The sequence below is a fragment of the Triticum aestivum genome, chromosome 3D, assembly GCF_018294505.1.
Source record: "Triticum aestivum cultivar Chinese Spring chromosome 3D, IWGSC CS RefSeq v2.1, whole genome shotgun sequence".
In the NCBI taxonomy this organism is placed as follows: domain Eukaryota; kingdom Viridiplantae; phylum Streptophyta; class Magnoliopsida; order Poales; family Poaceae; genus Triticum; species Triticum aestivum.
In genome coordinates, this window is record NC_057802.1 from 158,145,420 (window position 1) to 158,158,199 (window position 12,780).

Consider the following 12,780-nt stretch of genomic DNA (forward strand, 5'->3'; position numbering starts at 1 on the left):
GTAGGGGTTGGCCCATGCCGCCCCAATCTCGTCGCACCCTCGATCTGGAGGACCCCTATCATCTGTAGATATCCTTTGCCAGATTCAACTTTGTTTCCTCCACCATCTGTTTCCTCTTAGCATCTATGCTGGGATGAGCGAGGGGAGCGGATGTTGAGGAGAGAGGAGGTGCCTAAGGTGGTGTGGCGGTGGTTGAAAGTTTGTGTGGGATGAGACATCGCCCTGGTGTGTTTCAAGGCCACATCAGCTATTTGTAAGTGATGCGGATATCACATAAGAATTTGGTTGATGTGAAGAAAAGAGAAAGAATAAGAGATGTATTGACGGTGTGTGTAATTTGTAAAATTTTAAAATTAAATTCACATAAAAAATAACTTACAAGCTACAAACAATATGTGGACGTGCACTAGCGACGGCAGATGTCTGGACTAGTGTACAAGGCTAGCGCGCATATGCTCGGCTAGTAGAAGTTGACGGAAGACGTGTAAGTGTCGCCGAACTTCCAGTATGCCGGCGCCACGTTGTACGCCGTGACGGACCTGCCGTCGTCCGTCTGCACCTGGAACGACAGGCTCTGGCCGGTGAGGTAGCCGTTGCTCTGCCAGTTAGAGCCCCAGTTGCGGCTCATGGGCAGCCAGTCCGTGTTGGAGCCCTTCACCCACGCCGCCGACACGGCGCCGCTTCCGCCGACGTTGCTGATGAGGACCAGATCGAAGTAGTCATGGCCGGTGATGGAGAAGCGGATGCCGCCGTTCCTCCGCGGGCACGCCGTCCTGGCGTACTTGATGGGCACGAAGCCGGCCTGGTAGTCGGCGATGGTCTCCCAGGCGGGCTGGGACATGTCGAAGTGCTGCCGCGGCGGGTTGCACCAGCCGCCGTTGTCGCTTGGCTGCGACCAGTTGGGCGGGCAGAAGTTGGTGGCCGTGACGGTGATGGACGTCCCCGGCTTGCACGACTGCGTGTGGTAGGCGTCGCAGGTGATGACGTAGCACGCGCCGCACGACTTGCCGTCGCCGTACAGCGTCGTGCTCAGCGCCGTCGAGCTGGTCCCGTACCCGGCGTCGTACAGGTTGCCGTAACCGCACGATCCACCTGCATATGCAAGAAGCAGATATCTAAGAAATCGTCCCCCGACGCAAATCCTCGGCATAGGTTGATAAGTGATAACCTTTACTTAATTTGCAGCAAAACTCGAGTATCAGGAAACGGTTACGTACCCATTGTGCCGGACGCGTCGCCGCCGCCATAAAACGTCGCGTTGGCCGGCGTCCAGTACTGCTGGGCCGCCGAACCCCCGAGCTGTGACATGCACAAGCCCAGGAACAACGCCAGGATCGCGAGATGATTCTCCATGTTCGCAAGGACCAACTCTGCTTCTCTGATTAAACTTCAGCTCTGTTGCATACTGAAGCCTAGCGTGTGTTCCATGATGCTTATATGGGCGACGGCCGGCGAGCTGATGGGAGCTCTGTTTCCGTCCCTCGCGCCAACGGACGATGGTTGACGAAGATCACAGATCATGCATGGTTGACGAGGATCACTGATCATGCATATGTAGTACGTAGAGTGCATGTGGCTTCATCTCTTTGTTTATTGGATTAATCGTGGGTCATGCATGGCATGGCAGATCACACAGACGCATTATGCACCTAGCAGCTGGTGACTAATAATCCAAGATGGTTTCCGAAAATATATTAGCATAGAGGATGGTGAATATCTGGGATGGGGCATTATTAATCCATGTAGTTGTTCCTTGGAAGCGAGTTTCAATTCTTGTGATATGTTTGTGATCACGAAAGCGCTCGTGCATTCTCCATATCGTAAAATTCGGCTAGTCCGTGACGCCTGTCATTTTTATGTAGCCGATTGGTCCTGGCAGATTCCGGAGTTACATCGAGTACCTGAGTGAAAATAATGGAGGAAAAAACACGCCTGCCGGGGACAACAGATTACTCTTGAGAAAGGAGAGTTCTTTGCTGGAATAAATTCAGTGTTTGCAGAATTTCTTCTACAACCATTGCAAAAATGGATAGCGTTCTATATACAGAAAGATCTTCGTATATTCGTACGAGATCGGCTATTCTCGGCAAGCAATGAGGAAGCTAAGTCTGCCGCGTCGTGTCTGAACTTACGATGGGCAATATGCTCTTATGTTCGCTTAACAATTAATCGAGTAGCTCAGACGCGACGCAAGTGCAAACGAAAAGTTCCTCCGATTCACTCACTAATTTCTTCGGAGTTTTGCCCCGTAACCTCACAAGTGACCAGCAAGCGGGCTGGAAGACGTTTACCTCAATCATTTGATGAAGATATGGATTCTTGTATGATCCCTGAACATTCTGACTTGAACCGTTTAATTCAACTGCCATCCGCTGCGGAAATCATCTATGCAGTGATATGATTGGAGCTGAACACAGAAAGATGATAGCCAGCGTCATTATGTGATCTATGTTTACAGATAAGAGTCATCATCATCTTCAATCGAGATCATCGGGGTGACTTTTTAATGAAATGGAAACAAAAGGTTTGCCAGATCGATTAATTAAGAAGAAAAGAATTGTCTAGTTAATTAACGGGAAACCAGGTTAAAACCAATACAAACATGCCACATGCGGATTATTCACAAAGCATGAAACTCCATGACTACACGGTCAATCTGACAACCATTCCGAACATGTAGCAACCACAAATTCCCGTGCTCAGCAAGAACACCTCGATCACACACAAGGAATACCACCAAACACATGGAGACAAGCCAAACCACGAGGACAATCCAAGAGACCGAGAAAAATCCATTAAGTAGTCGCCGACGCCTTCCGTATGACGCCACTCTTGTTCACTTTGCTCCTGAGAGACTTCTCCACCTTGTTGATTTTCCAACCTAGTAGCCTTCCCTGTCAAGGGGCAAGCAATCGCCTTGCCTAGTCCAGGACTAGCCGCCTTCAATTTGGGGAGCAAATCGCAAAGCTCTTTCGCAAAGAGAGCATCGGAATTAGGTGCCAACACACCTGCCCCAGTCACCCCATCGTCCACAGACAACGACAGCTGACTAGGGTCCAACGAGGGTGGTGGGGGCACCGTGGGCATTGCCATGTCCCCTAGTGAGCCCATCGCCTAATATATATACGGTAATGATAAGTGGAGAACGTCCGCTGGGAAGGATCTCCTAGCAAACGCACTAGTAGCCATTTGATCAAGATCAAATTATGGCAGTTTTTTTTAAAAAAAGTTGTCTTCTCTACCGCGGAATTGTCATGCTTATCTAAAGAAACTGCCACACCCTACAACTAAACTTGCCATGAAATACGTTCGCAATTTCCATCACCCCGAGCGAACTTACGCCAACTAAATATAGTGTCACCCGCACCAACTTGTTTTTTTCATTTTTTTTCTTATATTTCTTTTTTGGAAAAAAAGTTAAACCACCTAATGGATTATGTAGGTCACTGACGTACGGAAATAGCCAAGAAGGTACAATCACATTCTTAGTTGTGAATCACAAGCAGATAAACGAATGCAACTTAGAAAAAGCAAGTCTGAAACTTTTGCTTCTTCGTCAACCTCTTCTTGTGGGAAAACAAACATGTTGATGACAAGCCATATACTCATTGGTGAGGAACGGAGTCAATTAATGTGCTCATCAACAATGGGCGCAGCGACACCTCCATGGCAAGGGCTGATGGATTCGCTCCTCCTCAGGCTATGTGTTGCGTGAAACTCGGGGTATAGGCCGCATCTTCTGCTATGGATGTTGCGTTTGAACCAGAGCCCCTGCTGCTGCTGATCCTTGATGATTCCGACGGATTTTGTTTCTTGCAAAGGTGGTGAGTTTGGTGGATTCACGGTTTGAAAAAAAGAGGCGTCGTGTTCCAAGCTGATGATGTTGTCAACGAGTTTCACGGTCATCTTTGGACCTCGTTTGTTGAGAGCAGCTTTGATAAAGCTAGGGTTGAGCAGTGCCAGCCCCCATCCTCGCTTCTCCTACCAAACCCCTCCTACCCCACCCCTCCTACCCCACCCCCTAACGACGTCACCTCGGAGCGAGGTGCAGAGGAAGCACTTAAAGCGATGGCATATTCAGGCAGAGGTAGAGTGAAGAAGGGGAACAAAAATAACCGTGGAGATGGTGGTGGACACTCGCAACACCAACAATGGCAAGACTCAGGCCCCCCATGCATCAAGCTCCAAACCCTTTGCGTATGGTTTTGGTTTCCTTGTTCAGCCACACAATGGCATTTGTTGGTCAGTTCCGGGTCCTTTTCCCCAGCCGCGGTAGTAGTGGGAAGGTATGCCTCCACCCTGGTTCAACGGCCCCTCCTATGGGTCACCAGCCCGTGGTCAAACAAAGGGTTGTGATGCCCGAGGTGGTGGGTGAGAAATAATACTTAGGGATTAGGAGATGAGGTATCTATCCAAGGAAACCAAAAGGATTAAGGCAATAGGCAACAACAAAAAAAGAAGCAAGAACCCAAAGGGGCACCTATTAGTAAGAAATGTGCAGGGTCTGATGGCTTATGTGATCTACTTTAGCTGTGGAGAACCAAACCACCAGCAAGACAAGTGTCCCAAGGTGAAATGCTTCTTCATCTGCAAAATGGTTACCCATCAAATTGAGAATTGTCCAGTTATGAAAAAACCATACCTGGCGGCAAGGTACTTTGGTAGGGTTGCTCCAGGGCTAGGATACTACCATCTCGAATTGCCTGATGTCAACTCCCGACATGTTGTAATCTTGAAGAATGTAGGAATATTGTTCCTTGAGTCAGATGAAATCAGTAAATAGGATTTGGCCCAGGAGTTTGCTAACATTTATAAGACCAATTGGCCTATTACAAGTCCATGCTTTAGATGGCTGGACTTATTTGGTAAAGTTCCTACCTGAAATTCTGGTTGAATAGGTGGTTGTTTATCTTTGCTTTGGGCTAGTAAAGATAATAGTTAATATGGAAGTATGGAATGGTGAGATTTAATCTATTCCTACCCAGCAGGAGGTCTGGATTAGGATAAAGAAGATGAATCCCAAATAGTGTGAATGGTCTATCCTTGATCAAGTAACATCTGTTTGTGGTATTCTTTTAGAGGTTGATTGGAAACATTGTTTACAAACCTTCTATGAGACAATTAGGGTCAAAATCTACTGCAAAGATATTAGCAAGATCCTTGAGGAAAGAACATTTGGCATTACCGGCAAATTCTATAAATTCGCAATAGAAGTGGAGGTGCCCACAGATCAAGATGAAGAGGAAGGTGTGGAGAAACCAGAAGATCCTATCAGACAAAGTGGCATGGAAACCGCTTCTGTGAAGGATACCTAATATATGCATGAGGATACTAGATAAAACAGGAGATCCAGGTCTAGATCTGGATAGGGGCATGGTTCACACACATCTGATACTGTGTCTGTTAGGGAGGTTGTGTTGTCCTATATGCCTCAAATCCTAGATGTTTGCCAAGTCGATGAGGTGGAGCACCCTTCTTTGTTCAAGAGCCAACTCCCACAATCTCTCGAGACTGCTAGAAAAGGTCTACTGGGTTACATCACATCTGACAAACCCGATAAAGATCAGTGTTACTCATTGCCGAGAGAGATGAAACTAGTGGAAGATGATGGGTGCTATTCTGACCTCTCATACCTCTTATTCAGCGTCTTTGGCGCCACGGAAGCCAACTGGCGCCCACAGCAGCGCCTTGTGGACCAGCCCATAAACGCGAGATGGTCACTCACTCGGGTTGCTCTACTATTTTTTTCCCAAGGACTTGTTTTGATACGTTGACTTGACTTGATCCAGTGACCTTTGACTCGGCCATTGATCTTTTGAAAAAAGTTCATTTGAAAAAGTTTGCAATTTTTCTTCAAAAAGTTCACGAATTCAAATAAACTCATATATTCAAGAAAGTTCACAAAAATTCCAAAAGAATTATATGATAAAAACATAAATTTGAAAAAAATCATGAGATTTAGGAAAAATCTCAAAATTGAAAAAAGTTCACGATAAAAGTCAAAGACTTGGAAAAGTTCAAAAAAAGGGGAAAAAGTTCATGATCTTAAAAAAAATCATAATTTGGAAATAAGTTCACGAAATTTGAAAAAGTTCACAAAATTTCAAAAAATATTCAAATTTGAAAAAAATCACGCGTTTGAGAAAGGGTGCTACTACGCGTCGGCCTATCGCTGCCTCGCGAGCCATCCGATGAGGTGGATCGAGCGACCGAGCGTGACTTTCTATCATTGCAACACATGTTGTGTTGCAATAAATTTCCGCAACACGGGTCCTGTTGCGGAAATTTTTACCTCATATATCAAGTTGTTTATATTTTTTTGGAACACAGGTCTTGTTACAGTTTTTTTGCAGCACGAGTCTTGTTGCAATTCATATTTTTTACAATAAAGGTCTCATTGCAATTTAATTTTTCTGCAACAAAGGTCTTGTCATATTTTTTGCAACACAGACCTTGCTGCAGAATTATTGTAACAAATAGTGAGTAGCGATCAACGGTAACGTTGACTGAAAAAAAGAAAAAGAAGGAAGCACTCGGGTAGGACACACGTCGAACGGACAAGCCGGTGGACGCTCGCGTGCGATCCGCCGCTTGAAGCCAGGCGTTTTCCTTTGACAAAAAAGGAAAAAGGAAAAATAAAAAGAAGATTAAAATAAAAATAAAACAAAAAGAGAAAGCCGGACAAAAACCGAATGAAACCGAAAAACCAACAACACATAAAAGAAAAAAGTCAGTCGGAAAACTTTTGGAAACTTCCGAAAACAGGAGGGGGTTTCTGAAAAAAAAGAACTTGAACTATGCTTATATTATACTAGGAAAAGGGCCCGTGCATTACAACGGGAGAAAAAAAATATCACACGCTCTTAATTTACAAAAAATAGTCTATAATCTGAATATTTGTAGCTGCGGCCCAAAAAAAGAAGGTCTTTGCCTACAAAAGCACAAGTTTAAGATTCCACATGTCTTCTATTTAAACACCGCTTGCATGTAGATTTAATACGTACAAAGAAATGAGCAAGTGATCTTCAATTTCGTCTTCAATCCTGATTTTACTGAGATGTTCATCCACAATCCGGATCAGTACCGATATGAAAGAAAGACAGATAATGAACTGTTGATTGAGATTGCACCCTAGATAGTATTTTTTTTAAATGGTTAACAGGTAAAATAACTTCATATTCAGATTCTATATATCTTTCTAATCTAATTCCATATATAACATGTTAAATTTGGAGTTACGGTTTAGAAGATATGAGTATTTTAAAAAACATTTAATATGTAATGCGGGTTTAATATCAGAAACATCAGGGGTTTTTCTATAAAATAGCATGACGGACTAGAATACATATTTTTATTATTATTAGTAGTATATAGAGTATAGATATTGATATCTTCTATATCTAAATGGAGCACCCCACTAGATGATTTTCCTGCCTTCTCATGAGGCCACGTCACTCGAATTGCTATAGCCGTTGATGCAGTACAGCTCGGGAATCTACAACCGTCTGATGGAAAGTTCATGAAATTACTAAGTAGTGCCACCGCTAAGTGAAACTTACCGGTTCGTTCTTTTCCAGCGGCCCGCTCGCTGCCTTCCTCCGGGTCTCGATTTGTTTTAGCTGGGCTGTAGACGTACGCTTTGATTTCTGACTTGGGCTGGTGCAGCCAGATTGTGGGCTAGATGGTTGGGTGCTTTTGATCCAGGTGGGAGGAAGCCTCTTTGCACGTACCAGGTATGGGCTCTATAATTGGCTACTTCGGTTGCCTAAAAGAAAGCTGGATACTTTGGTGCAGATGCGAGGAACCGGAAGGAGATCGAAAAGCTTCTCTCACCCAAAGAAAAAAATAAGACCGTGTTATGCGCCGCAGCCCTATCATCTTCTCTAGATCCGTCTCATCGGCTTCTCAGTAAAATCGGTTGATTTCTCTCATCGTCTACGTCTTCTACACTAAATCCCGTTCTATTAATCTCCACAACACACTGTGTCTTCTCCGACTCATGGTCTCCTCCACCAACGCATACCATCCCAGCCAATCCAAACCCGTCTCCATTCTCTCTATCCTCCAATGGCTCTGTTGCCGCCGTCGCTAAGATTCCGCTGCACGCCATCTGATTGCGAACTCGCTCATAGGTTACAGACCCAAAAGCAGAGAAGCTGCTCTCCCTGTGCTCTTCAACGGCCATCTCCAAGAGTCAAAAGGTGAAAGTGAATCATGGTGAGCGCCACAGTCCATCTGATTTGTACATACGATCTCCTTCCAAATATAATTTATTTGATCCCTCCCGCTTCGATGTGATGACAACTTGGGTATAGGGGATCACACGATTTTTTGATGTGGCGTTTCTTCTTGGCACGAAGCATTTTACGTCCTTGGTTGTTTGCTGCAAACACTGTTATTGATTGGTTTAGTTATGGGTTCATTCTTGCAGGTCGGCAGAAACTATGACCGATGCTTATGTTCACGGACAAAATTAGGATCCAGCCGGTGAGAAATCCACATATAACCACAAGATTCAGTTTCTGTTGTACTACTTTATTATCTCATTTCATATTCCCCTACTTGCTTATATTTTTCCTTCTCCAAGTAGCAGCTGCATGACACACATTGCATCGTGCGAACTGAAACCAGAGGCAAGGGCTAGCAAATATTAACATGTTTAATTAAATTTATGGCCCATAAGCAGTTGCCTTTTTGTCCGTTCTAATGAGCACTTCACTAATAGAATTTCTTTACTTTTTTTTAACCTTCTGCACTTCTGATGTTTAATGATGTGATGATCTTAGCAATAGCACTTCAGGGATAATTTTAGCAATAGTTTTCATAGTGATTCTCAATTTTGTTTTGTATTAGGCATTCGCTAAATGTAGCAATGGAAATCAAGAAATGCGTTGGTCCCTTTCTCATCTAAAAAGAAACTCTTAATGACATAAGACATCGTCTATATATTTTTATTTCACCTTTTACCTTCATGCATTTACCCTGATTGACAACACATGTCTTCTGTAGCATTCCTCTTAATTCTTCAAACAATGATATCCCATGTTCTTTCGTCGTTTCAATTAGAGAAGCTCAGAAGGAATACAAAGATGCAACTGCAATGGTGAAGAACACAAAAGAACCAGTATTTTTTACTTTTAGATGTGAGCCCACGTCTTAACACACTGCTAACACATTCTTTGGGGACCATCTGTTGACTACGAAGACGACACTCACAAACAACATCAAATATATACTGCTAAGAATATGGTTCATATATGGTTGATGCTACAAACTGCTACAATTTTACTATACAACTTTGAATAAATTTGAATCACTTATACATTGAATCTATGATATTATTAATTATCATCACCTCTATATGAAGTCTACATATTATTGATTCATATTGTCTCTTCTTTGCTATGTACATGTTACTAAAAAAATCACAAGAAATTCCCGCTGCAACGCGCGGGGTAACACCTAGTAGATAGATATAGATTCTCCCCTCCAGTACTCCAACAGTCCAACTTAGCAGTACAAATTTCTCGTTCTTCAGTCCACTTACACAGATCGCCAGTCAGGTCGCAAATAATGCACGACACGACTGCATTAGTATGACATGCTTAACGCAGTTATTGGAAGACCAACAAATCAATAAACGAACCACTGAGAATTGTACGTATTTTACAAAAGTCTGAATCTTATTCGTGCTCCGGTCCTTCACTTCTTCGGGGCAAACTTGGCCTTGATCTTGTCAACCTCCACAGTGCCGATCTGGAAGGCCTTGGCGAGCACGTCGTCGGTTACCTCCGGGGAGGCCCCGAAGAGCGTCATGGCGATGGACTGCGTGCCGGGGAGCTGGCTGTTGAAGGCGGAGATGACGGCGGCGGGCTTGTCAGCATTGTTCTTCTGGAAGTGCACGAGGCCGCGCGGGAAGGCGAAGACGTCGCCCTGGGAGATGGTCTTGGCGAAGAGCTTGTTTGCGGTGGTGATGAAGCCGACGTCGAGCTCGCCGTAGAGGACGAAGACGACCTCGGTGGCGCGCGGGTGGGTGTGCGGCGGGTTGAGCCCGCCGGGGGCGTAGTCGATGCGGGAGAGGGAGACGCCGAGGGTGTTGAGGCCCGGCACCTTCTCCACGTTGGCTCCGGTGACGACGGAGCCGGCCGTGGTGTTGGTGGCGCCGGGCTTGGCGAGGACCCCGGTGAAGAAGTCGTCCGCCGTCGCGTTCGCCTTGCACGGGAACCCGTTCACCTTGAGGTCTGCGCGTGCAAACAGGTTACATGAGGATCTTACATGTGCCATTGGACACGCATGGACGACCATACTGGTCACGATCTTTTGCATTGTCCGTACTACTAGTTGGTTGTTCGGAATGATGGTTTGTGTAAAGAAAAAAGTTGCTCCGATTCTATATTATGGAACCTGAAGTTTAGGTGAACTTGAAGCATGATGATACTAGTTGATTCAGTATTCATACAAAATTAGGAGGACCAGTTTCAAATTGAATCACCGTTTGAATGAAACTATAAACGGGCAAACTATTGAATTGTTCGGAAGGAAGACTATGATCATATAGTAGTATTTTGAATGCTAAACGTGTACTTCCATCCATCCCATCGGTAATATCGATTGCACTGTCTCCAACCATCAATTGGCACTGGATTTAGCATTGACTACCTTTTCAATAACTACTTATAAGTTACCTAATAACGTGAATTCTATCCTACTGTACGTTGTACTACGTCAGGGTGTCAGACAGTACAAAACTGTATAGCCGTAGGTCTTCAATGCAGAGCGGAAGTACGGTACCGATCCAATATGAAGAGGAATTCAGGAGATCTTGAGCTACGCTTACCTGATTTGAGGTCGGCGACGCAGATGTCCTGGAGGTAGTCCGGGTCGCCGGCAAGCGCCGGCACCGCGAGGACAAGCGCCGCCACCGCAAGAAACAGGGCGAAGCCAGCCCGGGCCATCATCATGGTGCCCGCCCTACTCCACTGCTGCGATTGTCTGCTTTGCTCCTATGGCTGCCGCCGCTGCTGGTCTGGTTTGGCCGGAGATGCCGAGCAGGGCTGGTACTTATATAGCGGGGAAGGAGTGAGATGAGGCGGCAGAGTTGGTGTGACCGTGCGGGTTAAGGAGGCGGGTGACCTGTGCGCCGCTGCAACTAGCAACCAGGAGTATTCCTACTTGAAGCTCAAGCAAAGGGACGAGGTGATGTGTGCAGATTTTGGGTTGGTGATTGGTCACTGCGATGCGATGCAGATCGTTGCGTTTCGAGATTTAAGTAGCATTTCTCGATGCATAAAGCTACGTTCGTTCATGTGCCCCTTACGTCGTCGCTGTGCGTACGCCGCGACGATGCTAATGGGAAGTCTCTCTCACAACTTCACAAGGGCTAGTTTGGTGACGGAACCTGAAGTGAGCTGCGAGTACTTTGACCGTGAACCAAGACCTCCGGGGTTTCGGCTCACGGCAAGCATGTCAAGTCAGGCAGTAGGTAAGCCACGGGAAAGGAAAAAAAGATGCATGTTATGAGGACATAATCATGTGTTTTACTTTAGTTAAAGATGAGGAGAGATGGCGATCGCGCGCTTACCGTGGAGTAGCATGCTAAGTAGTAGTATGACGCTACATGGCTCTGTCGGGCATCAAAAGGTCCCGTTACGCTGCTGGTGACTAGAATTAACAAGCCTTGTCTGAGCGGCAGCGGTCCTCGGACGAAATCGTCGTGTTTCTACGAGGATGTGAAACAATTAACAAAAAAAATTCTTGTTTTCTTGATTTGAACCGGCGTGCAAGCACAAGCGCATGCTGTAGAAAAGTGTGAATTTCGACATTTGTTAGTCTGAACTTCACTTGGGTGCATGGTTGGACACATCGTGAGCACAGTTAGCTGAATGGTCACTTGTCTGACTTTTCTGCTCTGTCCAGCTAGGTTTCCGCTCCTACTAGAAGATGCTCACGCTTTCCTGTGGAAATATTTCAGAAGCAAGAAAAGGATTCCCCAGCTAACCAAAATGCGCCGCAAGCCCATCGTTTGCATGGAGGGGGACTCTTCGGATCTGACACAAAGCAGCATTGCTTGCTTGATCAGATCAGTATGTTATAAAGCAAATCAAGACATTTGTCACTGTATATAAAGCCACAAGCCAGGGGACTGGGTTTGTGGTTGTCCGACTCGTTTGGTGTTGGAAAGGAATGTCCTGGCGTCAAAATGAATTTCAGTATCTGATCACCAACAAAGATCTGGGACCTTTCTTTTTGAAAATAGGATCCTGGACCTAACAAGAAATGGAATGGCAAGCAAAGCATTATGATAAAGCACAACGGGACTAGACTAGAGACAGCGAGATAACCTCCACCTACCTACCTCCTTCACTGGAAACTCCCTTTCTAAACCTGCCTTTGATAGACTCATGTTTCACCGATAAAACACAACAGAAGGCCATACAATAGGACAGTGCATCCACACGCTGGATGAAAATTTGGAACGCTTTAACCGGTAGTTACGGTTTCATACACGAGGCAATGGGTGGACTGAAAACAGTGGTCATTTGCCATCTCAAAGAAGAACTGGAGTGTGAGGAGATCTCTCCCAGACAAAGCTTGGGTGAGCCAACTTGATATCACCAACGGCAGAAACTCGCAGGGGCACGCATGATTGTAGGTGTAGAAGACTTGAATAGGTTGTGCAACACAATTGCATTGATCGGTGCACCAGGCACGTATATATGGTGTACGGGATAGGGCCACAACCTCAACTATACAGGAGAACTAGGAGTTGGGCCCAAGACA

The 12,780-nt window shown here is 45.4% G+C and overlaps 2 protein-coding genes across 2 annotated transcripts; both read right to left on the reverse strand.

The window, feature by feature from the left end:
* Positions 1–302: 302 nt before the first annotated feature.
* LOC123074414 (expansin-A9) lies at positions 303–1,630 on the reverse strand. Its single transcript, XM_044497273.1, has 2 exons — positions 1,218–1,630; positions 303–1,092 (listed from the first exon to the last, which is right to left on the reverse strand). Exons 1-2 carry the CDS (start codon positions 1,351–1,353, stop codon positions 461–463), a joined length of 768 nt encoding a protein of 255 aa, XP_044353208.1. The 5' UTR covers positions 1,354–1,630; the 3' UTR covers positions 303–460.
* A 7,840-nt stretch (positions 1,631–9,470) lies between these two features.
* On the reverse strand, positions 9,471–11,133 carry LOC123078017 (germin-like protein 5-1). Its single transcript, XM_044500399.1, has 2 exons — positions 10,838–11,133; positions 9,471–10,241 (listed from the first exon to the last, which is right to left on the reverse strand). The coding sequence occupies exons 1-2, from the start codon at positions 10,959–10,961 to the stop codon at positions 9,703–9,705; spliced, it is 663 nt and encodes a 220-aa protein (XP_044356334.1). The 5' UTR covers positions 10,962–11,133; the 3' UTR covers positions 9,471–9,702.
* Between the last annotated feature and the right edge of the window lie 1,647 nt (positions 11,134–12,780).

Coding starts and splice junctions, on each gene's coding strand:
- LOC123074414 (XM_044497273.1), bottom strand. CDS start 1,353: ATGGAGAATCATCTCGCGATCCTGGCGTTGTTCCTGGGCTTGTGCATG. Junction 1,093..1,217: donor CGACGCGTCCGGCACAATGG/GTACGTAACCGT, acceptor TTGCATATGCAG/GTGGATCGTGCGGTTACGGC.
- LOC123078017 (XM_044500399.1), bottom strand. CDS start 10,961: ATGATGATGGCCCGGGCTGGCTTCGCCCTGTTTCTTGCGGTGGCGGCG. Junction 10,242..10,837: donor CGTCGCCGACCTCAAATCAG/GTAAGCGTAGCT, acceptor TTGCACGCGCAG/ACCTCAAGGTGAACGGGTTC.